This window comes from Alosa sapidissima, chromosome 9 (genome assembly GCF_018492685.1).
Source record: "Alosa sapidissima isolate fAloSap1 chromosome 9, fAloSap1.pri, whole genome shotgun sequence".
NCBI lineage: Eukaryota > Metazoa > Chordata > Actinopteri > Clupeiformes > Clupeidae > Alosa > Alosa sapidissima.
In genome coordinates, this window is record NC_055965.1 from 7,903,426 (window position 1) to 7,926,989 (window position 23,564).

The window sequence follows — 23,564 nt, forward strand, 5'->3', positions numbered from 1 at the left end:
TGTGAGTAACACAGGAACGGACGTTTAATTTAATTTGAACCGCAATGTGTTATCTTACTTTGTTATCCAATAAAGTATTTAAATTACAGTAACGCGTTACTTTGTAACTCGTTACCCCCAAAAATTGGATATATCATATAGCCTACTTTCAACTGGCTTTTGGACATTTTTGTGTTAGTGGTGTGAGGTAATAATAGGTGTTGTGGGTATTGTAATGGGTGTAGGCTTTGTGTTAAGTTTGAAATCATTGGTCTAACCTAACCATTGACATTGATCAGGGATTTCTAACATTACTTCCTACTTCGCCTAACCTTTACAAACTGATAATAAACAGCATCAGCAGTCAGGAAACAATGCATTTTACCTTATATGCTGTATAAATGTCCACATTCTTCCGACTAATTTTTTTGCCAACGTTTCCCACTGCCACTTTTAAAACATACCCTCTCGTCGCTGGTGGTTGAGGGAAATGTAAATGCATTGTGCAGAGCCAGACTAGGATCTCAGTGAAATGAAAATGAACAGAGACACTTGGCTGGCTAAGATGAAGGTACAGAGAAGTAACTGAAGTAAATGAAACCATGGGATCAGCCTTTGCCTTTCAGCAGTGACAGATATGGGGGACTCGAGTCACATGACTTGACTCGAGTCAGACTCGAGTCACATTTTTTAAGACTTGAGACTTGCTTGATCAACATGTATAAAAGACTCGACTTGACTTTGACTTGCTATTCATGACTTGAGACTTGACTTAGACTAGTTAACTTTACGATTTTAGAAAATCTGCTTAGGTGCTGTTGCATGCGTCACGCGAGCGAACCTGTCATTGTACCAAGTGACGCGACAGACCAACAGCAAGTGCCAGATCAAATGAGACAGACTGAGGTAGGGTAACTTGCAAATATGGAAGGCTCTACGTTTATACCAAAACAAAATAATGTTTGGCTTCACAGATGATGAATCTGACAAGTCAAAGGAGAAATGAACAGCAGTCTGGAAGTGTGCAAAATAGCGACATAACCACCACCACGTTGATTTTCATCCTAAGTTAGTCGTGTTAGAAACCTAACGTCAAATTTGAGGCATGTTAAAGGGACACCAGGCAACGTTTTCGTGTTAATTAATCATCTTCCTAAGTCGGTATATGGTTAAATGTCTCATTACTGGGCGAATGATGGCTATCTCGCCCGCCCCTACTGCCTGTAGGAAGAATATCCCACTTGCAAGTTCGGTGTATCCTACCCGCCGACCGAAGCAGGATCAGTTTACAGCACAGAGGCATGCTAAGTAAAAGCTAGAGATTGTTGCAAACGTGTGTATAATGGCAGAGCCGGCGAAGAAGCAGCGAAAACCCTTGACTGAAGACGCAAAGAAAAGGAAAAGAGCTTCAGACCGAGAGAGGGGGAGTTTCGTAGAGAAAAAGCATCAGGCTTGCCTGGTGTCCCTTTAAGAGTTGGCTTTGAATCTATTATGCTTTTTAGTTAACACCATATTAGGTTAAAATGTGTGAAATAGCAAAGTGAAACATTTTCTTGTCAAAGTTTAATTTTGATATATAGCGAAAATGTTGCCAATGTAAAGTAAGCGCCTCTCTTTCTTAAACACGTCCCTGTTCCACGTTACAGTCTAGCAGTAGGCTAACAACAGTAAGTAGGCCTAGCTACTGTAACTGCCAGCATGAAAAGTAGCTTATTTCACATGTTAGGCTTATGTATGATATGATATAGCATATAGCATTTAAACTAAAAACATGGTTAAATCATCATGAATTTCAATGATTTGGCTATGACTTGACTTGACTTGCTTGACCCAAGCTATGACTTGACTTGACTTGCTTGACTGTCACAAAAAATGACTTGGACTTGCTTGAGACTTGAAGGTTAAGACTTGAGATTTGCTTGTGACTTGCACATGTGTGACTTACTCCCACCTCTGGTGACTCAACACTCCACTCATGAGCAGGTTACCTAACTAGATGTACCACAGAGCGGTACAAAATATGACCGTCGCCCAGTCCAGCACATTTTTTTCCACAAAAATAAATCACGCTGAAAGGCCTATATGATTCTAACTGTCTCACTAAATTGCATTATCCACACTCAATTCTCACTGGTATCTGCTAGACAACAAGTACCAAAACATGATTAGTTCATAGATTTCACATGTAAAATTCATTTTATACAACCCCACCCCCATCTTGCCTGTTCATAATTCTGAGAAATTCTTGAATTGTGTGCATGTGTGCGTGTACACGTTTATGTTTATGTGTGTGGGTGTGGGTGTGGGTGTGTGTGCGTACTGTGCGTGTGTTTGCCTGCGTATGTGTGTTTGTGCATGTGCATGTGCATGCATGCGTACATATGTCTACTGTGTGAGTATGTGTCATACGTATGATTACTGTGAATGTATGTGTGTGCGTGTGTATCTGTTTATGCACATGTGTGCACATGGAATGGGTTAACATGACCCCTGGAGGCAAACATACCGAAAAAATTGGTCATCCTAGGCCCTATGGTTCTCAAGATATTTACATAAAACTGTGTCTGCCCTACCCTCCTTTCGGGGGGGTCCAGTACAGCGGGGGGGGGGCTACAGATCAAAAAACGAAAAACGATGGTTCCATGCTATCCATGTGGGGTTACATGCCCACCAAGTTTCGTGTACCCCGGTCTTTCAGTGTCCCGGGAATCCTTGTTGGTGTACGGTCACTAAATGTACACATAAATTATTTTATTGTAAGGCCCCCCATGAACGAAAGTTCACAAAACTTGGCATGCATTCGGAGGGTGTCATAATGATCCTACACTTTCAATTTCGTGCAGTTTTGACCATGTCAGCCAGAGATATTGTGATGAAAACACCTAATGTTTTGCTTTTTAATGTTTAACTAGGTGGCGCTATACATGAAATAAGTGGTAATGGGATGGGTTGACATGCCCCCTTAAGACAAACATACAAAAAAAAGGTGGACCTCCTAGGCCCTACGGTTCTCGAGATATTCACAGAAAACTGTCTCCGGCCACCTACAGGCCAGTTGGTGTATAGTAACATAAATTAATTTATTGTGTGGCCCCCCATAAACGGAATTCCACGAAACTTGGCGTGCATTCAGAGGGTGTCATAATGATCCTACACTTCCAATTTTGTGCAGTTTTGACTATGTTAGGCAGTGGTGGAGGAAGTACTGAATCTCAGTACTTAAGTAAAAGTACAAATACACAGAGAAATATTTACTTTAGTAAAAGTAAAAGTACCACAATGACAACCCTACTTAAGTAAAAGTAAAAAGTACCTGCTTTTAAATGTACTTTAAGTATTAAAAGTAAAAGTATTTGCATAATGATTTATTCTCTTAATATCTATATTCTAAAAGAAAAAATAGTATGGGCTGTGGCATTTTAATTAAGCTAGTTTTAGGTTAGGCTATATTCGACTAGATAGTTTTAAGCTATGCAATTGTGCTTACCATCTGTGGCCCAGTTTACATTCTGACCTACAATTCTAGAGACTGTAATTCTGGTTATCTACTAGGGTGATCTGCTGAGTATATCATTCAGCAAAACACGAGAGCCTGAAGTTTAACGGGGTAGACCAGGGAAACGTCGGGTGGATCGTAATGCCAATTCTGCTGATTGAACAGAAAAGTTGCTGAGAAAGGTGTCTTTATGATTAGGTTCAGTTTCACTTGCGTAGACGCACATAGACATTGAATGAGCGCTCACATTTCTACCCCCCCCCCCCCCCCCCCCCCCCCCCCAATTGTAGGCTATGCCTCTTTATTTGATCACACACAATTAAGAAATATTTTCTAATCTGGAAAATGCTACGTTTTTTTCCGGCCAGAGGTTCTATAATAGTCTACCATTTATTTGTGCCGCAAATGATCAGACATGTGACAGAAGCATGGGCATAGCCTGTAACTTCGCTGATCCGCGGATAGCAATCTCATCGGAGAGGAGGCCCTAACGCTGCAGATAACAGACAGAGAAAGGCACAGAACACAGTTGCATGTCCAGTGTAGCCATGGGTCTGGTTAATATAGCCTACCTGAATGCAGATGGCTACAAGCTCACGCTTTGCCTGGTCTAGACTAGAAGCTTATGTTTCAAAGATGTAGAAGCTGGGCACGTAGCGCTCCAGAACCTGTGGTAGCAACCCCGCCCCCTGGTAAAACAAACGTGTTTGTCAGAGAGAAAAAAAATCTGATCATAAAATGTATCGTAAAAAGGAACGATGGTGTTGTAAAAATGTAGCGGAGTAAAAGTACAGATAATTGCTGTAAAATGTAACGAAGTAACAGTCAAAAGTATGCACTATAAATTCTACTTAAGTAAAGTACAAATACGTGGAATATTTACTTAAGTACAGTAACGAAGTATTTGTACTTCGTTACATTCCACCACTGATGTTAGGTCACAGATACCTGCGATTACAACACCTCATTTTTACTTTTTTGTGTTTAACTAGGTGGCGCTATACATGAAATGAGTGGTTATGGAATGGGTTGACATGGCCCCTTGAGATAAACATACAAAAGAAATGGTCCTCCTAAACCTTACGGTTCTCGAGATATTCACAGAAAACTGTGTCTGCCCTACCCTCCTTTCGGGGGTGCAGTCCAGCGGGGGGGCTACAGATCAAAACGAAAAACGATGGTTCCATGCTATCCATGTGGGGTTACATGCCCACCAAGTTTCGTCTACCTCGGTCTTTCAGTGTCCCGGGAATCCTTGACGGAAATTTGGACGTGCAAAAAAGAAAAATCTGACTAAACCTATATGACCGCCGCTTCGCTGCGCGGCGGTCATAATTAGTCAGCATACCCAAGCACAATGCCCACGCAGGCTTACAGTATCAAGACTAATTGGGGTCAATCGTGGTACATGTTTTCCATCACCACTTATAACCAATTGCTATAGCTCCACTTATGTGTGGCCTGAAATACACCTTCACTCAATCTTTTGATCCTTTGATCCCGTCTATGTGGAGGGAGGAGAGAGTATGGAACAAGATGAGCGTGGATGAACAACAGGACTCTCAGGGGGATTAGTGTCCGAGGGGTATAAAAGACATGGCTGGACCAAGAGAAAAGCATCTCAGAGAAGGATTGCAGAAAGGAAGCTAGGAGTTCCTCAACTCACCTTTGGTTCACATCTCAGCACTTGCTCCTCCGCAAGGTAAGGGAAATAATTAAACATTTGGACTTTTGCGATTTTCCACCCCTCGTCAGTGTTTTATTTTGAAGTGCTTGATAGTTTAATTCCAGCAGTATACTACTTTTTAATACAGTTGGACATTCTAAGCTTGCTCAGTACCATATGGTGTATATGATTCAATTTGTAAATCAATATAACAGTGTTGTTAGTGTTGTGGATGTTGATTGTTAAATGAAGAGCTGAGGCCAGAGCATAGCAGCTGCTAGCAAAGTAGGGGAAATAGGCCTACTGTTGTGTACAGTTACCAGCAGAGATGATGGAATTACACACTAACAGAGTGTGGAGTATTAGTTAACAAGGGAAATGACTGTCCTACTAAGAAGTCTATATGACAAATGTTGCATGTGACCTCAGAGAGTGCAGAGAGAGACATGCAGTGTATTTCTGTAGATCCATGCTACAGTACGTTACAGTAAACAACATTTGGTCTGAGTCACAAACAACAGCTGCAATGAAAAGGAGAAAGATCTGAAGGTAGAAGGAGCTTCAAGAGCACCATCAGTTTAGATTGGAGTAGCACATTCTGCAAAAGAACTACCAATTGCACTTCTTTGAAACTTCTTTAACTTCCATAGTAGTTATATCATGGGAAGGTAAAAGGTCAAGGATCATTAAGAAAGCAGGGTGAACAAGAGATGTGGAAGATTGAGGGTACGGACAGTGTTGAAAGTGGTTTAGATTAGAGTTGGGTCATCTAATTATCGCAGTATACTGCCCACAGAGAGGCTGGAACTGTTGGATTCTTTTTTCATCTGACTTTCGCTGAGATTAGGGTTGGATTAAATTAGATGTCCACAGTGTTTATTTAGATTGGCTGTATCCAGGTCAGTGCTAAATACCACTGTTTGTGTGACAGAGTTAAAACTTAATAGACTTTGCATAATTGGACTTGATCTGTCTGGATTAACAGTTATTTACCTGGTTGGGCTTAGTGAATTCAACAGCTAAGAAAGCATGGAGGGATTAGAGATTTAAACTGGGCCTGAGATGACATAACCCAAATGGAAGCAATGTGGGACATTTGGTTATTGAATAGTTATTGCTGGTTGTTCTTAAGTAAAATTGTTCTATTTGGGCAGTTGAAGCTAAAAGGTTCTTGTTTTGCCTTCCACCCAGAAAAACAAACGCAATGGACCCCGCAGGATCCGCAGACGGAAAGAAGGGACCCCCCAAGTTCAAGCAGAGGGCGGCCCGCACCTTCAAGAGCAAGGCCCCCAAGCCTGGCCAGAAAGGGTAAGACACTGATTACAACAGTCAAAACATATCAAACACTCTTGCTTGTAGAAATGTTAAATACATAAATTGGAAGAATAGATTCTTTGCTATTCTGAGAGCAGCTATGAATGAATTGAGTTTGATGATTTCTTTTGATAACATTTAGGTTTGGTGATGACATTCCTGGAATGGAGGGCCTGGGCACAGGTAAGGATCAAAACACAGTTGTGAGCACCCCACTCTCCTAATAACGTTTGACTAAAGTGATCACCTTTCCCATCCCATCATTTCTCACTTGTTATGTGCTCTGTCTCTCTTACAGACTTCACAGTGGTCTGCCCATGGGAGGCATTTGGCGACATGGAGCTCAGTGACCTGGCTAAATACGGAATTGTATAATTCCACCCCATCCTTCCCTGCTCTGTCTCCCTACGCTTTACCGTACCTACCTCTCCTCCAGACGGATTCCTCAGCTGGCGTTGTGACGCACGAGTGTGCACTTGCATCGGATATGGAAACGTGGAGAACAGCAGTTTCAGCTACACAAATGCTTCTGCTTTGTGGTCCTGATGAGGGAAGTCAATTTCCTCAAAGACACGACACTGAACTCTAGTCCAAACGTCTGAGCAAATGCTGCAGCTTGTGCTAAGAGGGCTACTGGACACTATCTTGTGAGGGTATCTCAAATTGTATTGCGATATCACAACGAAAATGGACTCCTTTGCTCCTGCCTTTTTGTCCTCTGCACCTTCCCTCAAAGGTTATGTGAATGCAGATATTTATTTATGTACAAAGAGTTTTATTTTATTTTTATGAAATGGATTTATTGTCTGATATGTGATTACCCCGCATTTTCTCTAGAATTCCTCTAGAGCGATAAATAAATGCAGTATTTTCCCAACATGATTTCAATGACTCAACCTCCTTGACTTCGCTCTACATAACGCATACAGTATAAGTGGCTTATGGACCCTAAGCTTAACATTTCCCTATTTGGTTCTTTAAAGGTTGGCCTACAGTGTTTGATTATAATCTAGAACTCTTATCAAATTCAGCAAAAGTAACCTCAAGCTATAGACCCACACACACACACAATTATGACCCCGACATGCGTACACCTTATCTGTGATGTGGACCGCGAAGGGGCCTATTGTGCTCTAAAACAAATCTCTGGTGTAGTCTTGTAAATGATAAACTATGAATGTAGCTCAGACTAAGCCATGATATTCTGAAACATATTCCATATCAACATCTACATTACTGTTGAAGCCAAACCTCTCTCCAGAATAAAGGACTGTGTTTTTAAATGTCAAATCAGTCAGACTGCAGGCAAAAGTGGCCCAAATCTGATTCATTTGGGGTCAAGTGACCAGGTCAGACTTCTTCAGAAGTGGTGTGAACACTGAAATCTTGCCCAGATCTGATTTTTGCCAAATCAGATTTAGACCACTTCCATATGTGGTCCTGAATCAGACCCAGGTCTGATTTTTTTCAATGTGGCCGCAGTGTGAACAACTCAATTTGGTGGTTAGAATGTACAGTATGAACAGTCCTTGCACAGTAGTCTGGAAATATCCAGACAAAGTCACAAAGTGACGTACTGACGGAAAATGAAAATTGAGCAGAAGTACGTAGGAGGGCGGAGCCAGGCTACATGCACAAGCCCACTAGTGTTTTGATTTGCGGAGAAGAGGGGCGGTCTGAAGCCAACGGGTTTGAGGGAGAACGGTACAGGGAGGGACATACTGCATGCTCTCCCTGCGCACATCTCTACAATGAAACAATAATTTGTCTAAGCTAATCTATATTTTAAATAGGCAAATAATGTGTGCTGCTATGGAAACCTTAGTCAATTTATTAGAGAGACTGTGAGTAACACAGGAACGGACGTTTAATTTAATTTGAACCGCAATGTGTTATCTTACTTTGTTATCCAATAAAGTATTTAAATTACAGTAACGCGTTACTTTGTAACTCGTTATCCCCAAAAATTGGATATATCATATAGGCTACTTTCAACTGGCTTTTGGACATTTTTGTGTTAGTGGTGTGAGGTAATAATAGGTGTTGTGGGTATTGTAATGGGTGTAGGCTTTGTGTTAAGTTTGAAATCATTGGTCTAACCTAACCATTGACATTGATCAGGGATTTCTAACATTACTTCCTACTTCGCCTAACCTTTACAAACTGATAATAAACAGCATCAGCAGTCAGGAAACAATGCATTTTACCTTATATGCTGTATAAATGTACACATTCTTCTGACTGCAATTTTTTGCCAACGTTTCCCACTGCCACTTTCAAAACATCATCCCCTCTTGTCGCTGGTGGTTGAGGGAAATGTAAATGCATTGTGCAGAGCCAGACTAGGATCTCAGTGAAATGAAAATGAACAGAGACACTTGGCTGGCTAAGATGAAGGTACAGAGAAGTAACTGAAACCATGGGATCAGCCTTTGCCTTTCAGCAGTGACTCAACACTCCACTCATGAGCAGGTTACCTAATTAGTCAGCATACCAAGCACAATGCCCACGCAGGCTTACAGTATCAAAACTAATTGGGGTCAATCGTGGTACATGTTTTCCACCACCACTTATAACCAATTGCTATAGCTCCACTTATGTGTGGCCTGAAATACACCTTCACTCAATCTTTTGATCCTTTGATCCCCGTCTATGTGGAGGGAGGAGAGAGTATGGAACAAGATGAGCGTGGATGAACAACAGGACTCTCAGGGGGATTAGTGTCCGAGGGGTATAAAAGACATGGCTGGACCAAGAGAAAAGCATCTCAGAGAAGGATTGCAGAAAGGAAGCTAGGAGTTCCTCAACTCACCTTTGGTTCACATCTCAGCACTTGCTCCTCCGCAAGGTAAGGGAAATAATTCAACATTTGGACTTTTGCGATTTTCCACCCCTCGTCAGTGTTTTATTTTGAAGTGCTTGATAGTTTTTAATACAGTTGGACATTCTATGCTTGTTCAGTAGCATATGGTGTATATGATTCAATTTGTAAATCAATATAACAGTGTTGTTAGTGTTGTGGATGTTGATTGTTAAATGAAGAGCTGAGGCCAGAGCATAGCAGCTGCTAGCAAAGTAGGGGAAATAGGCCTACTGTTGTGTACAGTTACCAGCAGAGATGATGAAATTACACACTAACAGAGTGTGGAGTATTAGTTAACAAGGGAAATGACTGTCCTACTAAGAAGTCTATATGACAAATGTTGCATGTGACCTCAGAGAGTGCAGAGAGAGACATGCAGTGTATTTCTGTAGACCCATGCTACAGTACGTTACAGTAAACAACATTTCGTCTGAGTCACAAACAACAGCTGCAATGAAAAGGAGAAAGATCTGAAGGTAGAAGGAGCTTCAAGAGCACCATCAGTTTAGATTGGAGTAGCACATTCTGCAAAAGAACTACCAATTGCACTTCTTTGAAACTTCTTTAACTTCCATAGTAGTTATATCATGGGAAGGTAAAAGGTCAAGGATCATTAAGAAAGCAGGGTGAACAAGAGATGTGGAAGACTGAGGGTATGGACAGTGTTGAAAGTGGTTTAGATTAGAGTTGAGTCATCTAATTATCGCAGTATACTGCCCACAGAGAGGCTGGAACTGTTGGATTCTTTTTTCATCTGACTTTCGCTGAGATTAGGGTTGGATTAAATTAGATGTCCACAGTGTTTATTTAGATTGGCTGTATCCAGGTCAGTGCTAAATACCACTGTTTGTGTGACAGAGTTAAAACTTAATAGACTTTGCATAATTGGACTTGATCTGTCTGGATTAACAGTTATTTACCTGGTTGGGCTTAGTGAATTCAACAGCTAAGAAAGCATGGAGGGATTAGAGATTTAAACTGGGCCTGAGATGACATAACCCAAATGGAAGCAATGTGGGACATTTGGTTATTGAATAGTTATTGCTGGTTGTTCTTAAGTAAAATTGTTCTATTTGGGCAGTTGAAGCTAAAAGGTTCTTGTTTTGCCTTCCACCCAGAAAAACAAACGCAATGGACCCCGCAGGATCCGCAGACGGAAAGAAGGGACCCCCCAAGTTCAAGCAGAGGGCGGCCCGCACCTTCAAGAGCAAGGCCCCCAAGCCTGGCCAGAAAGGGTAAGACACTGACTACAACAGCCAAAACATATCAAACACTCTTGCTTGTAGAAATGTTAAACACATAAATTGGAAGAATAGATTCTTTGCTATTCTGAGAGCAGCTATGAATGAATTGAGTTTGATGATTTCTTTTGATGACATTTAGGTTTGGTGATGACATTCCTGGAATGGAGGGCCTAGGCACAGGTAAGGACACAGTTGTTGTGAGCACCCCACTCTCCTAATAACGTTTGACTAAAATGATCACCTTTCCCATCCCATAATTTCTCACTTGTTATGTGCTCTGTCTCTCTTACAGACTTCACAGTGGTCTGCCCATGGGAGGCATTTGGCGACATGGAGCTCAGTGACCTGGCTAAATACGGAATTGTATAATTCCACCCCATCCTTCCCTGCTCTGTCTCCCTACGCTTTACCGTACCTACCTCTCCTCCAGACGGATTCCTCAGCTGGCGTTGTGACGCACGAGTGTGCACTTGCATAGGATATGGAAACGTGGAGAACAGCAGTTTCAGCTACACAAATGCTTCTGCTTTGTGGTCCTGATGAGGGAAGTTAATTTCCTCAAAGACACGACACTGAACTCTAGTCCAAACGTCTGAGCAAATGCTGCAGCTTGTGCTAAGAGGGCTACTGGACACTATCTTGTGAGGGTATCTCAAATTGTATTGCGATATCACAACGAAAATGGACTCCTTTGCTCCTGCCTTTTTGTCCTCTGCACCTTCCCTTAAAGGTTATGTGAATGCAGATATTTATTTATGTACAAAGAGTTTTATTTTATTTTTATGAAATGGATTTATTGTCTGATATGTGATTACCCCGCATTTTCTCTAGAATTCCTCTAGAGCGATAAATAAATGCAGTATTTTCCCGACATGATTTCAATGACTCAACCTTCTTGACTTCGCTCTACATAACGCATACAGTATAAGTGGCTTATGGACCCCTAGCTTAACATTTCCCTATTTGGTTCTTTAAAGGTTGGCCTACAGCGTTTAATTATAATCTAGAACTCTTATCAAATTCAGCAAAAGTAACCTCAAGCTATAGACCCCTTCAATGTTTGTAATCATCCAGAGCCTAGGTTGGGTGTGGACGTAGCATGGGGTCAGAAAAATGGCACAACTAATAGACCGGCATGTTGAGCTGTTAAGGTATACACCAGTGGTCCCCAAACTACGGCCCGCCACCTCATTTTGGGTGGCCCCCCAAAACATGTCCGTAGTATATAGCATCCGGCCCGCACGGGAGTACAACATCGTCAAACTAAAACCTCTGCAATTTCCCCTATTCATTCTCTATGGCGAGTCTTAACTTACTGTTTTTGTCCACCGATGGTTGTTTTGGCGCTGTTTTGCGTTTGCCATCGAAAACGGAATGAAATGTAGGCCTATACCTGCAAACAATGTAAGAGGCCTATGCTGACTGCATCAGTGCTCAAAGTATTTTAAACGTTTATCAATTAATTGTTAACTGATGTACAAAATATGACCGCCGCCCAGTCCAGCACATTTTTTCCACAAAAATAAATCACGCTGAAATGTTCATACAAAGAGTTCAGTTCTCATCAGGTGACTGAAAGTTAGAATGGTGGTCATTTCAGACCACTTCAGCACTTCATAAAATTCTCATAGTTTGAGAACTTTAAATTACTTTTAGGATATTCACAACTTGAGCTGTGTATGCAAAGACACAGAATTCAGAGTTCACACATTTTTAATAAAATATACTCTTGGGACTCCCTGCTAATACTTTTGGGAATGCAAACGTTTTTTTTTTTTATTAGTATTATTTAATTTTACACTGATATGGCATGATGACAATATAAACACAGCTAACAATGGTATTAAATTGCAATAGCCTATGATTAAATGTAATAGAATATTCAACTAAGGTAGAGTGCTGTTGTTCACAGTACTTAGCTATTTATGGTTACTGATATAGAACTACTCCGAGTCTCTGGCCCTCTCTTGGAGCCAGGCATAGTGAGCTGGCCCTCGGAAGAAAAAGTTTGGGGACCACTGGTATACACTGTCATTGTTACCCCAGAACCTCGAACCGTTCCTTAATAAATTACTCTTAGCTAAGGGTGATTGTCTGCCTGATCCTGAGCTGATAACAGAATGGGTAGACAACGTTAGCAAGAGATTTATTAGTCCGACATATATGGCTATCTGGTTGACAGCGTGTATACATGCAAAAAAGTAGTACAAGTCAGCATTTTTCTTGATGTTTCCTTGACATTTCAGTCAATTCACACACACACACACAATTATGACCCCGACATGCGTACACCTTATCTGTGATGTGGACCGCGAAGGGGTCTATTGTGCTCTAAAACAAATCTCTGGTGTAGTCTTGTAAATGATAAACTATGAATGTAGCTCAGACTAAGCCATGATATTCTGAAACATATTCCATATCAACATCTACATTACTGTTGAAGTCAAACCTCTCTCCAGAATAAAGGACTGTGTCTTTACATGTCAAATCAGTCAGACTGCAGGCAAAAGTGGCCCAAATCTGATTCATTTGGGGTCAAGTGACCAGGTCAGACTTCTTCAGAAGTGGTGTGAACACTGAAATCTTGCCCAGATCTGATTTTTGCCAAATCAGATTTAGACCACTTCCATATGTGGTCCTGAATCAGACCCAGGTCTGATTTTTTTCAATGTGGTCGCAGTGTGAACAACTCAATTTGGTGGTTAGAATGTACAGTATGAACAGTCCTTGCACAGTAGCCTGGAAATATCCAGACAAAGTCACAAAGTGACGTACTGAAGGAAAATGAAAATTGAGCAGAAGTACGTAGGAGGGCGGAGCCAGGCTACATGCACAAGCCCACTAGTGTTTTGATTTGCGGAGAAGAGGGGCGGTCTGAAGCCAACGGGTTTGAGGGAGAACGGTACAGGGAGGGACAGATTGCATGATCTCCCTGCGCACATCTCTACAATGAAACAATAATTTGTCTAAGCTAATCTATATTTTAAATAGGCAATTAATGCGTGCTGCTATGGAAACCTAAGTCAATTTATTAGAGAGACTGTGAGTAACACAGGAACGGACGTTTAATTTAATTTGAACCGCAATGTGTTATCTTACTTTGTTACCCAATATAGTATTTAAATTACAGTAACGTGTTACTTTGTAACTCGTTACCCCCAGAAATTGGATATATCATATAGCCTACTTTCAACTGGCTTTTGGACATTTTTGTGTTAGTGGTGTGAGGTAATAATAGGTGTTGTGGGTATTTTAATGGGTGTAGGCTTTGTGTTAAGTTTGAAATCATTGGTCTAACCTAACCATTGACATTGATCAGGGATTTCTAACATTACTTCCTACTTCGCCTAACCTTTACAAACTGATAATAAACAGCATCAGCAGTCAGGAAACAATGCATTTTACCTTATATGCTGTATAAATGTACACATTCTTCCGACTGCAATTTTTTGCCAACGTTTCCCACTGCCACTTTCAAAACATCATACCCTCTCGTCGCTGGTGGTTGAGGGAAATGTAAATGCATTGTGCAGAGCCAGACTAGGATCTCAGTGAAATGAAAATGAACAGAAACACTTGGCTGGCTAAGATGAAGGTACAGAGAAGTAACTGAAACCATGGGATCAGCCTTTGCCTTTCAGCAGTGACTCAACACTCCACTCATGAGCAGGTTACCTAATTAGTCAGCATACCAAGCACAATGCCCACGCAGGCTTACAGTATCAAAACTAATTGGGATCAATCGTGGTACACATGTTTTCGACCACGACTAACCAATTGCTATAGCTCCACTTATGTGTGGCCTGAAATACACCTTCACTCAATCTTTTGATCCTTTGATCCCCGTCTATGTGGAGGGAGGAGAGAGTATGGAACAAGATGAGCATGGATGAACAACAGGACTCTCAGGGGGATTAGTGTCCGAGGGGTATAAAAGAGAGGGCTGGACCAAGAGAAAATCATCTCAGAGAAGGATTGCAGAAAGGAAGCTAGGAGTTCCTCAACTCACCTTTGGTTCACATCTCAGCACTTGCTCCTCCGCAAGGTAAGGGAAATAATTCAACATTTGGACTTTTGCGATTTTCCACCCCTCGTCAGTGTTTTATTTTGAAGTGCTTGATAGTTTAATTCCAGCAGTATACTACTTTTTAATACAGTTGGACATTCTAAGCTTGCTCAGTACCATATGGTGTATATGATTCAATTTGTAAATCAATATAACAGTATTGTTAGTGTTGTGGATGTTGATTATTAAATGAAGAGCTGAGGCAGAGCATACAGTAGCAGCTGCTAGCAAAGTAGGGGAAATAGGCCTACTGTTGCAATGAAAAGGAGAAAGATCTGAAGGTCGAAGGTCCTGAAAGAGCACCATCAGTTTAGATTGGAGTAGCACATTCTGTAAAAGAAGACTAGAAATTACGCTTTAAAACTTCTTTAAATTCCATAGTAGTTATATAATGGGAAGGTAAGAAGTCAAGGATCATTAACTAAGCAGGGTGAACAAGGGGTGTGGAAGACTGAGGGTATGGACAGTGTTGAAAGTGGTCTAATTATCGCAGTACTGCCCACAGAGAGGCTGGAACTGTTGGATTCTTTTTTCATCTGACTTTCGCTGAGATTAGGGTTGGATTAAATTAGATATCCACAGTGTATATTTAGATTAAATGTATCCAGGTCAGTGCTAAATACAGTCTGTATGGCAGAGTTAAAACTAAACTAAAATAGACTTTGCATAGTTGAACTTAATCTGTCTGTAACAGTTACTTACCTGGTTGGGGTTAGTGAATTCAACAGCTAAGAAAGCATGAAGGGATTAGAGATTTAAACTGGGCCTGAGATTACATAACCCAAACAGAAGGAATGTGGGATATTCTATACCTGAATAGTTATTGCTGGTTATACTTAGGTAAAATTGTTCTATTTGGGCAGTTGAAGCTAAAAGGTTCTTGTTTTGCCTTCCACCCAGAAAAACAAACGCAATGGACCCCGCAGGATCCGCAGACGGAAAGAAGGGACCCCCCAAGTTCAAGCAGAGGGCGGCCCGCACCTTCAAGAGCAAGGCCCCCAAGCCTGGCCAGAAAGGGTAAGACACTGACTACAACAGCCAAAACATGTCAAACACTCTTGCTTGTAGAAATGTTAAACACATAAATTGGAAGAATAGATTCTTTGCTATTCTGAGAGCAGCTATGAATGAATTGAGTTTGATGATTTCTTTTGATGACATTTAGGTTTGGTGATGACATTCCTGGAATGGAGGGCCTGGGCACAGGTAAGGACACAGTTGTTGTGAGCACCCCACTCTCCTAATAACGTTTGACTAAAGTGATCACCTTTCCCATCCCATCATTTCTCACTTGTTATGTGCTCTGTCTCTCTTACAGACTTCACAGTGGTCTGCCCATGGGAGGCATTTGGCGACATGGAGCTCAGTGACCTGGCTAAATACGGAATTGTATAATTCCACCCCATCCTTCCCTGCTCTGTCTCCCTACGCTTTACCGTACCTACCTCTCCTCCAGACGGATCCCTCAGCTGGCGTTGTGACGCACGAGTGTGCACTTGCATCGGTTATGGAACAGCGGTTTCAGCTATGCAATTTAGGCTTCTGCTTTGGTCCTGAAGAGGAAAGTCAATTTCCCCAAAGACACGACACTGAACTCTAGTCCAAACGTCTGAGCAAATGCTGCAGCTTGTGCTAAGAGGGCTACTGGACACTATCTTGTGAGGGTATCTCAAATTGTATTGCGATATCACAACGAAAATGGACTCCTTTGCTCCTGCCTTTTTGTCCTCTGCACCTTCCCTCAAAGGTTATGTGAATGCAGATATTTATTTATGTACAAAGAGTTTTATTTTATTTTCATGAAATGGATTTATTGTCTGATATGTGATTACCCCGCATTTTCTCTAGAATTCCTCTAGAGCAAGAAATAAATGCAGTATTTTCCCAACATAATTTCAATGACTCAACCTTCTTGACTTCACTCTACATAAGACATATAAATGGCTTTTGGACCACCATGGTTAACACTGATTTCCCTATTTGGTTATTTAAAGGTTAGCCTTCAGTGCTTTATTATAATCCAGAACCCTTCAACAAATTCAGCAAAAGTAACCTCAAGCTATTTTACTCTAGAACAAATCTCTGGTGTCGTCTTGTAAATGATAAACAAATATAGCTCAGATTGAGCCATAATACTCCATACATATTCCATATCAACATCTACACTACTGTTGAAGTCAAACCTCTCACAATAAAGGACTGTGTCTTTAAATGTCAAATCATTCAGTCAGACAAGTCAATCAATCAATCAGACATTTAGTGGCAAGTCAAATGGCAGTGGCAAAAAAATTGTCATCATTGTGGGAGTCATCTAGGAACCTGAAGGAAAATGTTAAATGAATCATTTTTATATACTTGGAATTGCACAATGCATAGACAACTTCAGATTAGTTTACTGGTCTGAATGACAATGAAGAGTTATTACTTGAATATAAAATCCTCTCTTCCTTAGAAATCGTGACAGTTAAATGGTCGGGAGTCTCTAGTGTCACATCCATCCCACTGAGTTGATCAAGCAGAGAACCACATTGATAAAATCAACATTAAACATTTTTTATCATAAACCCTTAAAATCAAGCATAATCTGTTGGGAGTATAGATAACAAAAATACAAATTAAAATAATAAATTAAAAATTAAATAAAAATAAATGTTTATCTGCTATGGTGTTAAAGCAACACCAAAGAGTATCCTATACCTTAAAATAATGTTTCCAAAATCGTTTCAGTGGTTCATCAACTCGTAACAGGGTGAACGGCAATTCTGCATTCGCTTCGTGGCCCTTTATCGGCTATAACCGCACTATGTAAGTTTGCCAGATCGGGTAGCGGATCTGTAGTTCGATGGAATTTGACATAAGAAACTACAAATTTGACTTGCATCTGATGTCGCAATACATCTTTTATAGGTCATGCAAAATATTCTACCTTGTCTGTGGACATCGTTATTTGCAAAGCTGGATAAACAAATAGCGTGTGTGCGACAGAGGGAAAGTTCTTTGGTGTTGCTTTAAAGACAGAAATAAAGTATTGCAAAATCAGTTCAGCATGTGGGATAAGATTTAAAGAAGAATCCCAGATCACTGGACTGCAGGTCATGTAAAAACGCCTGCTCCTCAATTTGTTTTTTGAGATATTTTATAAACATGTAGCCTTGGTGAACCTACTGTAGACGAAAATGTTAGCAAATTGGAATTTTCTCTGCAGGTCCATCTGGAAAGGATCATTGACGCCTGTTACCGAACTTCCCATTTTATGATTTCTGAGGGGCGTAACCAACAGTGAAATGAAACTTAAATTTAAGCAATAAGCCCCGAGAGGCCGTAGGTTTCACTGATTTTAGAACAGCTAAGGCATGTTGTTAGGCATGACGAGCAAGGTAACTTTTGTATCGAGTTGCGGTAGAGCAGTAATATAGAACGAAATGCGGTCAAGGTGTATGTTTGTAGCCTTGTGAGACCATCCTGATTTCGCAAGCTTCAGGTTTCCACTCGCAGATCAGTCTGGCATCTTTCCAATAGAGAAAATTTGGAGCAGTTCACCAAACGAACGGCCAATCAGCGTTGGTTTTGAGCAGGTTTAGGTGTAACGCAACGAACAACATGACGCCATCCACAGATGAAATTAGAAAGTCTTCCTGGGGAAGCTGTGAAGCTATGAGTCTCAGCCATGCAGCTGGGAGGAATGAAAGACACAGACATCCTCCACGGCCGATTCCAGTTCATAATGGAGGAATATACTTTCTTCAGAAGTGTAGGGCCTACCGTGAAAACTTGGTGGGAATTGTCGTTGATGTCGTTCATGTCAAACGGTAAGTTAAAAAATGTTAATGTTAGTTATGTTACCTAACTTAATTGTATGTTAAACGAATGCATTAGAAGAACACTTCGTTCATCTAATTAGTTGATTTGGCCCGTCGATAACCAACATAGGTGGTGATAGACAGATGGTTTATCCAATCAGCTAACCAGTATTTCTGCCCCTTCCCAAAAGTTTTCCAACGGAAAGTTCCCAGATGGACATGCAGAGCAAATGCGAAGCATCCATCTGGCGGAGTCAGGTTAGTACTGTATGTTTGTGCTGGATTTTACAACGGCATTGAACGTGATTCAGCCAATCATAATCAAGGACCGGAACTATCCGTTTTAGAATGGTGCATTTAACTCTTATCAAATTGTTTCAGAAGTACACCAAACACATCTATCTTGTAAACGAAGGTTTTAAATGTAGTTGTTTACCCAATTCCAAAGAAAATACACATTCCTGGGTTTTTGGTTATTCAGACACGTACATCAATGGGATCCTTTCCAGACTGACCTGCAGAGCAAATTCAAATTTGCTAACAGGTTTGTCTGGGTTCACCCAGGCTAACAAACATATGGAGGCCCTGATCTTTTCATTCTACCATTTCAAATACAGCCCACAGGACAATGGCCAATTATTTATATCTTTGGCTTTCTCAAACAAGTGGGAAACCATCTGTGTCAGTCAGGAGAAAGCATTCATGCGGTCAATGAGGACAGTAAGGCTGTTGGCTCATCTGATCCTTAAACTCTGAGGTGGTTCTAGTATCATTCAAGTTCAGAGTGTAAATTAAGCCATCTGTCTATAGCAGAATCAGCGCAGTATACACACTGGATTAGCTTAAGTAGCATTACCCCCCCCCCCCCCAAATCTGATAATGATGGGAGCTGAGGTTTCATCTTGTGGTGGGTCACTGGGTCAGGGTCTCCTCGCTGATCACAGACTAATAGGAGGGGACACGCAGGTGGTGAGGCAATGTCATGTTGTCATGGAAGTGGTTTGTAACAACACTATGGATGTAAACAAACAAACCCATCTGAAAATGAACCCTCCATGAAGCCAAATGGACTGAAGCAAAAACTCATCTTGCGATAAACATTGCTCCAGCAATATATATTTGGTCCGATCAGGTTTTCTAACTTTTTATTTTACAATGAATTTCAACATTATCCCCCCCCCCCCCCAGCCCTGTTAAGAGCATTTTAACTTTTTGATAGAAGTCACTAAGAGCCAACTACAGCTGAGTGTGAATCTTTTCCATATCTCAACCATATCTAACCATTATGTACCCCCCCTCCCATCTTTGCTGTTACCATATAAACCCACCTGGTCTATTGGGACCACAGTCGTAAGGCTTTGTGCACTGACAGTCTGACACGTCCTCAGGATCCAATCCTCTTAGTATGCGAGTTCAGAACCAAAGGCAGGCATGTCTTGGCATGGAACATGCTGGCTCTGTTACATAAGAGAGCTTCATTAGCAGAGGTCAGAACACCTACCTCACACTACCTCACTAAATGTTTTGTTGCTTTTGTTTTCCTTTACGGGTCATTTCAGGATGGAAGGGACGATGAAACCTTTGTTCTTTGTGACTGTCGTGAATTAATTTTCACCTCAATGTGAAGTCAAGTAATCTGTTTTGAATGTATAAATATATGGCCCATCAGCTCTAGATAAAAATGTCTTGTGAGTGGATAACTTGTTCAGTCTTTAATTGAAGAGCTGTATTTTCTCTAAATGTTGGAGATACATGTGTTTCCTGCCTGTAAGATGCAGAAATAATTATACGGTGATATAGGTTGTACTGCTTCATAAGCTGTGATGTGGAAAACAAAATAAACAAACCTAAAACACAAGGTATGAACATTGTTAAAGTTCAAGCATGTATCAAACCATCATTATTATGTTACCATCCCAGAAGAAATTTCAAAACAAGATATTTTCTTTGTCTAGCCTACTGTATTTCTCTCAGACATGATTGAGCTCAGTTGTGTATCAGTAGTAGAAGATTTTTAAACAGTATTTCTTACTGCTATCTCAATAGCTGATTAATTCAGCCTTGAGGGTTAAACATCTTATATTGGTGTTACATTGAACACAATTGTGTCTAGGTGAAATAGACCAGACCAAGAACTTTGTGAAACAAAGATAGCAAAATGTGCATTGTTGTGACAGTTATAACCTGTTGTCACGCTTTAATTTTATCTGGAGCATCTATATACAGAGCATCTAAACTTGCACATTTAAGGTTAGCCAATGTTGTGTGTACAAATCGGTACATAAACAGTACACTGTGTAAAAACAGACATTGGCAACATCGAGGTTTACCCTCTTATCCCCCATGATCATTGGTGAAACCCAAAACACATGGCAGGTGTCTAACTGAACCGAATCATGCCGCGTGCTCTTTAAGATACGTGCAACACAAGCCAGCTTAATGTACATAAATACACCTTAAAATACACCTTCACACAAGCTATTGATCCCTATACTCTGTCTCATTGGTGGAGTGAGGGAGTGTTTAATGAGACAGCAGGAGTGGTCCAGGAGGAGGAGGAGGCTGGGCCCACCACGAGATTAGCTACTGTCGGGTATAAGAGGCCGGGAGACAGACAGGCAGAAGGCGACTGAGAGATTGCAAAAAGAAAGCGAGGAGTTCTTCAGCTCACCTTTGTTTTGCATCTCTGCACTTGCTCTGCTTTCAGGAGCAAGGACTCAAGCCAACTCTTCCAGCTTCGCTGAGAAACCAGGTAAGAGAACATTACCAATTGTTTGGGTTTTAAGAGTGTAATCTGCAAGGACTTTTGAATAGTGCCGCACAACAGATGGATTTTTTTCTAGAACGTTAACAGGGTGTGTTCAGACTCATGCAGAAAAGCAAAAGTTTCATTTCACATGGCAAGTGTTCAGCAGGCAGTGATGCAATAGCACACAGACAAACAGACAGACGGACCTACAGAAAGCAAAGTTGTGTGTGTGTCTGTGTGTGTGTGTGTGTGTGCGTGTATGTGTATGTGTGTGTGCGTGTGTGTGTGTGTGTGTGTCTGTAATGACCGGATTCAAGACATGGAGAAGGACTTCTGATTGATTGAGTGTGATCAATTGAGGAGTGTTGATTGAGTGAACTAGCATTGCTGCACTACAATGACCATGATCTATATTTCCCTAAAATTAAGTTTATCTGAATGTGGAGTGAATGAGCAAATTGAGTTGCAAAATGAGTCAATTGCGCCACACTATGTTTTGAGATGGCACTATTCTTACTCTAGGCTTGATTTTGTACATACCAAAAGTAACTCTAGGCTGGCGTCACTGGAATTACGGTTCAGTTTAAGCGTAGGTATTAAAATGAGCGCTTAGCTATGTGTGTACGTCAGAAAGGAGCTCAATGATTAGTCAGGCTAAGAAGAGCATAAACCAGGATTAGATTTTTTTTTTTTCTGGAACACTGTGCCAGGATATGAACACTGCCATCCTGAGGAGATGTCAAACTTTTGAACTTCTGAGTTTTCCATTCATCAAAGGCTTTTACAGTGACTGTTGACGTTTACTCTGATGAAAGAGACTTGAGAGCAAATGCTGAGACCTTTACCTCTCTTTTACTTACAGTAAACAAACGCAATGGACCCCGCAGGATCCGCTGACGGAAAGAAGGGACCCCCCAAGTTCAAGCAGAGGGCGGCCCGCACCTTCAAGAGCAAGGCCCCCAAGCCTGGCCAGAAGGGGTAAGGGAATCAAATGTGTTAATGTGACAGAAAATCAAGGAGAAATGACAAACAAATTACTAATAATTAAAGATTTTTAATGACCAAGGATAGAATGCTCATATTTAGTGGAACTGAAGCTGAGATTAAAATCATATCATTTCAAGTCTTGTTACTGTTGGGAATAAAAAGGTGGTTGTTTTACTTCTCATCTTCTTTTTATCATCTTCTGTGGTCCACAGGTTTGGTGATGACATCCCAGGAATGGAGGGGCTTGGAACAGGTAAGACTCAGAACATTACAATCACACTGCTCATTTTAAACTATGTGTGCAGATACGGAGAACAAAGAAACACTATCATTTTGACAAACACCAGGTACCTTAACGCTTTTCAGACATGCATACTAAAATCTCTCTCCGTCTCTTCCTCTCTCTCTTACAGACTTCACAGTGGTCTGCCCATGGGAGGCGTTTGGTGACATGGAGCTCAGTGATCTGGCTAAATACGGAATTGTGTAGTCCCCCACCCTCTCTCTCCTCCACCTGCCCCCATTCTCCACCCCTATGCCTGCCTCCTCTCCGGTGGGGCTAGCCATGCCCTGCCACAGCTGAAAGGCACCACCAGTTAGCAAGAATGCAGTCGCCTGCTCCGCCAATGATCAAACCATCACCGAGCAAGCATGGATGACAGCAACCATCAACGCAATGTCTATTGTCTACATCAAAGTAAATTTGGCTGAAATGGACAACCCTCCCTCCCCCCTCCCTCCCTAGAGGAATGACCGATAGTAAACAAAGGGAAGGGCTACTTGAACATCTGTACAGTACCTTTGATGCTGCTTCTAGTGGTCAAGTAGAGCAATAAAGTCTATCCTTGAGGCACGACATTGTATTGATGGACGTTTTCTTTTTAGATGGTGCACAATTGGTGCTAAGGACGTTAAACGATGCTGTTCACAAAAAGGGTTCTACTGTACAAAACTGATGTGATGCCACAGTAAGGAGTTTTTTTTCCTCTGTTGCCTCATCCACTCTTTTCCTCTCCTTGTTCATGCTCAGATGTTATTTTTATTATGAATTTTGAATGTATGTTGAGTGTGTAATTGCTACATGCTCAGCACTAGGTGTTCCAATGGAATGCCATGGTTGAGGGCAGTAGAGAAGGTTGCAGAATGTCAAATAAAGTCAGAATTTTCCCATAAAAAGAGTCAATTTCTTCTTTTTTTGGTGTCAAAAAATGAATTAAGCATGAAAACACTAATTAACAGCCAGGTGCACTCACAGATGTGCTCATGACCTCTGAAACATTTAGGGGTATGTCCAGTCCACATTAGGGGTGGTATTAGTCTGTGCTTCACCTCACTGTGTGTTCACTGTGTGCTGTTTGTGTTTCACTAATTCACCGATTGGGTTAAATGCAGAGACCAAA

General features: G+C 41.2%; 3 protein-coding genes and 1 long non-coding RNA gene across 4 annotated transcripts; all 4 read left to right on the forward strand.

Annotated features, from left to right (window-relative positions):
- Window positions 1-5,062: 5,062 nt before the first annotated feature.
- Window positions 5,063-7,334, forward strand: LOC121718241 (retinal cone rhodopsin-sensitive cGMP 3',5'-cyclic phosphodiesterase subunit gamma-like). Its single transcript, XM_042103174.1, has 4 exons — window positions 5,063-5,177; window positions 6,333-6,449; window positions 6,598-6,638; window positions 6,754-7,334. Exons 2-4 carry the CDS (start codon window positions 6,346-6,348, stop codon window positions 6,828-6,830), a joined length of 222 nt encoding a protein of 73 aa, XP_041959108.1. The 5' UTR covers window positions 5,063-5,177; window positions 6,333-6,345; the 3' UTR covers window positions 6,831-7,334.
- Window positions 7,335-9,178: 1,844 nt separating this feature from the next.
- On the forward strand, window positions 9,179-10,757 carry LOC121718249. The gene is made up of 3 exons (XR_006033892.1): window positions 9,179-9,303; window positions 10,437-10,553; window positions 10,702-10,757. It is a non-coding gene; the product is annotated as an uncharacterized LOC121718249 (long non-coding RNA).
- A 3,772-nt stretch (window positions 10,758-14,529) lies between these two features.
- On the forward strand, window positions 14,530-16,309 carry LOC121718242 (retinal cone rhodopsin-sensitive cGMP 3',5'-cyclic phosphodiesterase subunit gamma-like). Its single transcript, XM_042103175.1, has 4 exons — window positions 14,530-14,607; window positions 15,529-15,645; window positions 15,794-15,834; window positions 15,947-16,309. Exons 2-4 carry the CDS (start codon window positions 15,542-15,544, stop codon window positions 16,021-16,023), a joined length of 222 nt encoding a protein of 73 aa, XP_041959109.1. The 5' UTR covers window positions 14,530-14,607; window positions 15,529-15,541; the 3' UTR covers window positions 16,024-16,309.
- Window positions 16,310-21,039: 4,730 nt separating this feature from the next.
- LOC121718239 (retinal cone rhodopsin-sensitive cGMP 3',5'-cyclic phosphodiesterase subunit gamma-like) lies at window positions 21,040-23,328 on the forward strand. The gene is made up of 4 exons (XM_042103173.1): window positions 21,040-21,180; window positions 22,040-22,155; window positions 22,377-22,417; window positions 22,578-23,328. The coding sequence occupies exons 2-4, from the start codon at window positions 22,052-22,054 to the stop codon at window positions 22,652-22,654; spliced, it is 222 nt and encodes a 73-aa protein (XP_041959107.1). The 5' UTR covers window positions 21,040-21,180; window positions 22,040-22,051; the 3' UTR covers window positions 22,655-23,328.
- The last annotated feature ends 236 nt before the right edge of the window (window positions 23,329-23,564 follow it).

Excerpts from the sequence above, each read along its gene's own strand:
- LOC121718242 (XM_042103175.1), top strand. The coding sequence starts at position 15,542 with ATGGACCCCGCAGGATCCGCAGACGGAAAGAAGGGACCCCCCAAGTTC. Across the intron at positions 15,646-15,793 it reads CCCAAGCCTGGCCAGAAAGG|GTTTGGTGATGACATTCCTG; the intron begins GTAAGACACTGA and ends GATGACATTTAG. Across the intron at positions 15,835-15,946 it reads AATGGAGGGCCTGGGCACAG|ACTTCACAGTGGTCTGCCCA; the intron begins GTAAGGACACAG and ends TCTCTCTTACAG.
- LOC121718239 (XM_042103173.1), top strand. The coding sequence starts at position 22,052 with ATGGACCCCGCAGGATCCGCTGACGGAAAGAAGGGACCCCCCAAGTTC. Across the intron at positions 22,156-22,376 it reads CCCAAGCCTGGCCAGAAGGG|GTTTGGTGATGACATCCCAG; the intron begins GTAAGGGAATCA and ends TGTGGTCCACAG. Across the intron at positions 22,418-22,577 it reads AATGGAGGGGCTTGGAACAG|ACTTCACAGTGGTCTGCCCA; the intron begins GTAAGACTCAGA and ends TCTCTCTTACAG.
- LOC121718241 (XM_042103174.1), top strand. The coding sequence starts at position 6,346 with ATGGACCCCGCAGGATCCGCAGACGGAAAGAAGGGACCCCCCAAGTTC. Across the intron at positions 6,450-6,597 it reads CCCAAGCCTGGCCAGAAAGG|GTTTGGTGATGACATTCCTG; the intron begins GTAAGACACTGA and ends GATAACATTTAG. Across the intron at positions 6,639-6,753 it reads AATGGAGGGCCTGGGCACAG|ACTTCACAGTGGTCTGCCCA; the intron begins GTAAGGATCAAA and ends TCTCTCTTACAG.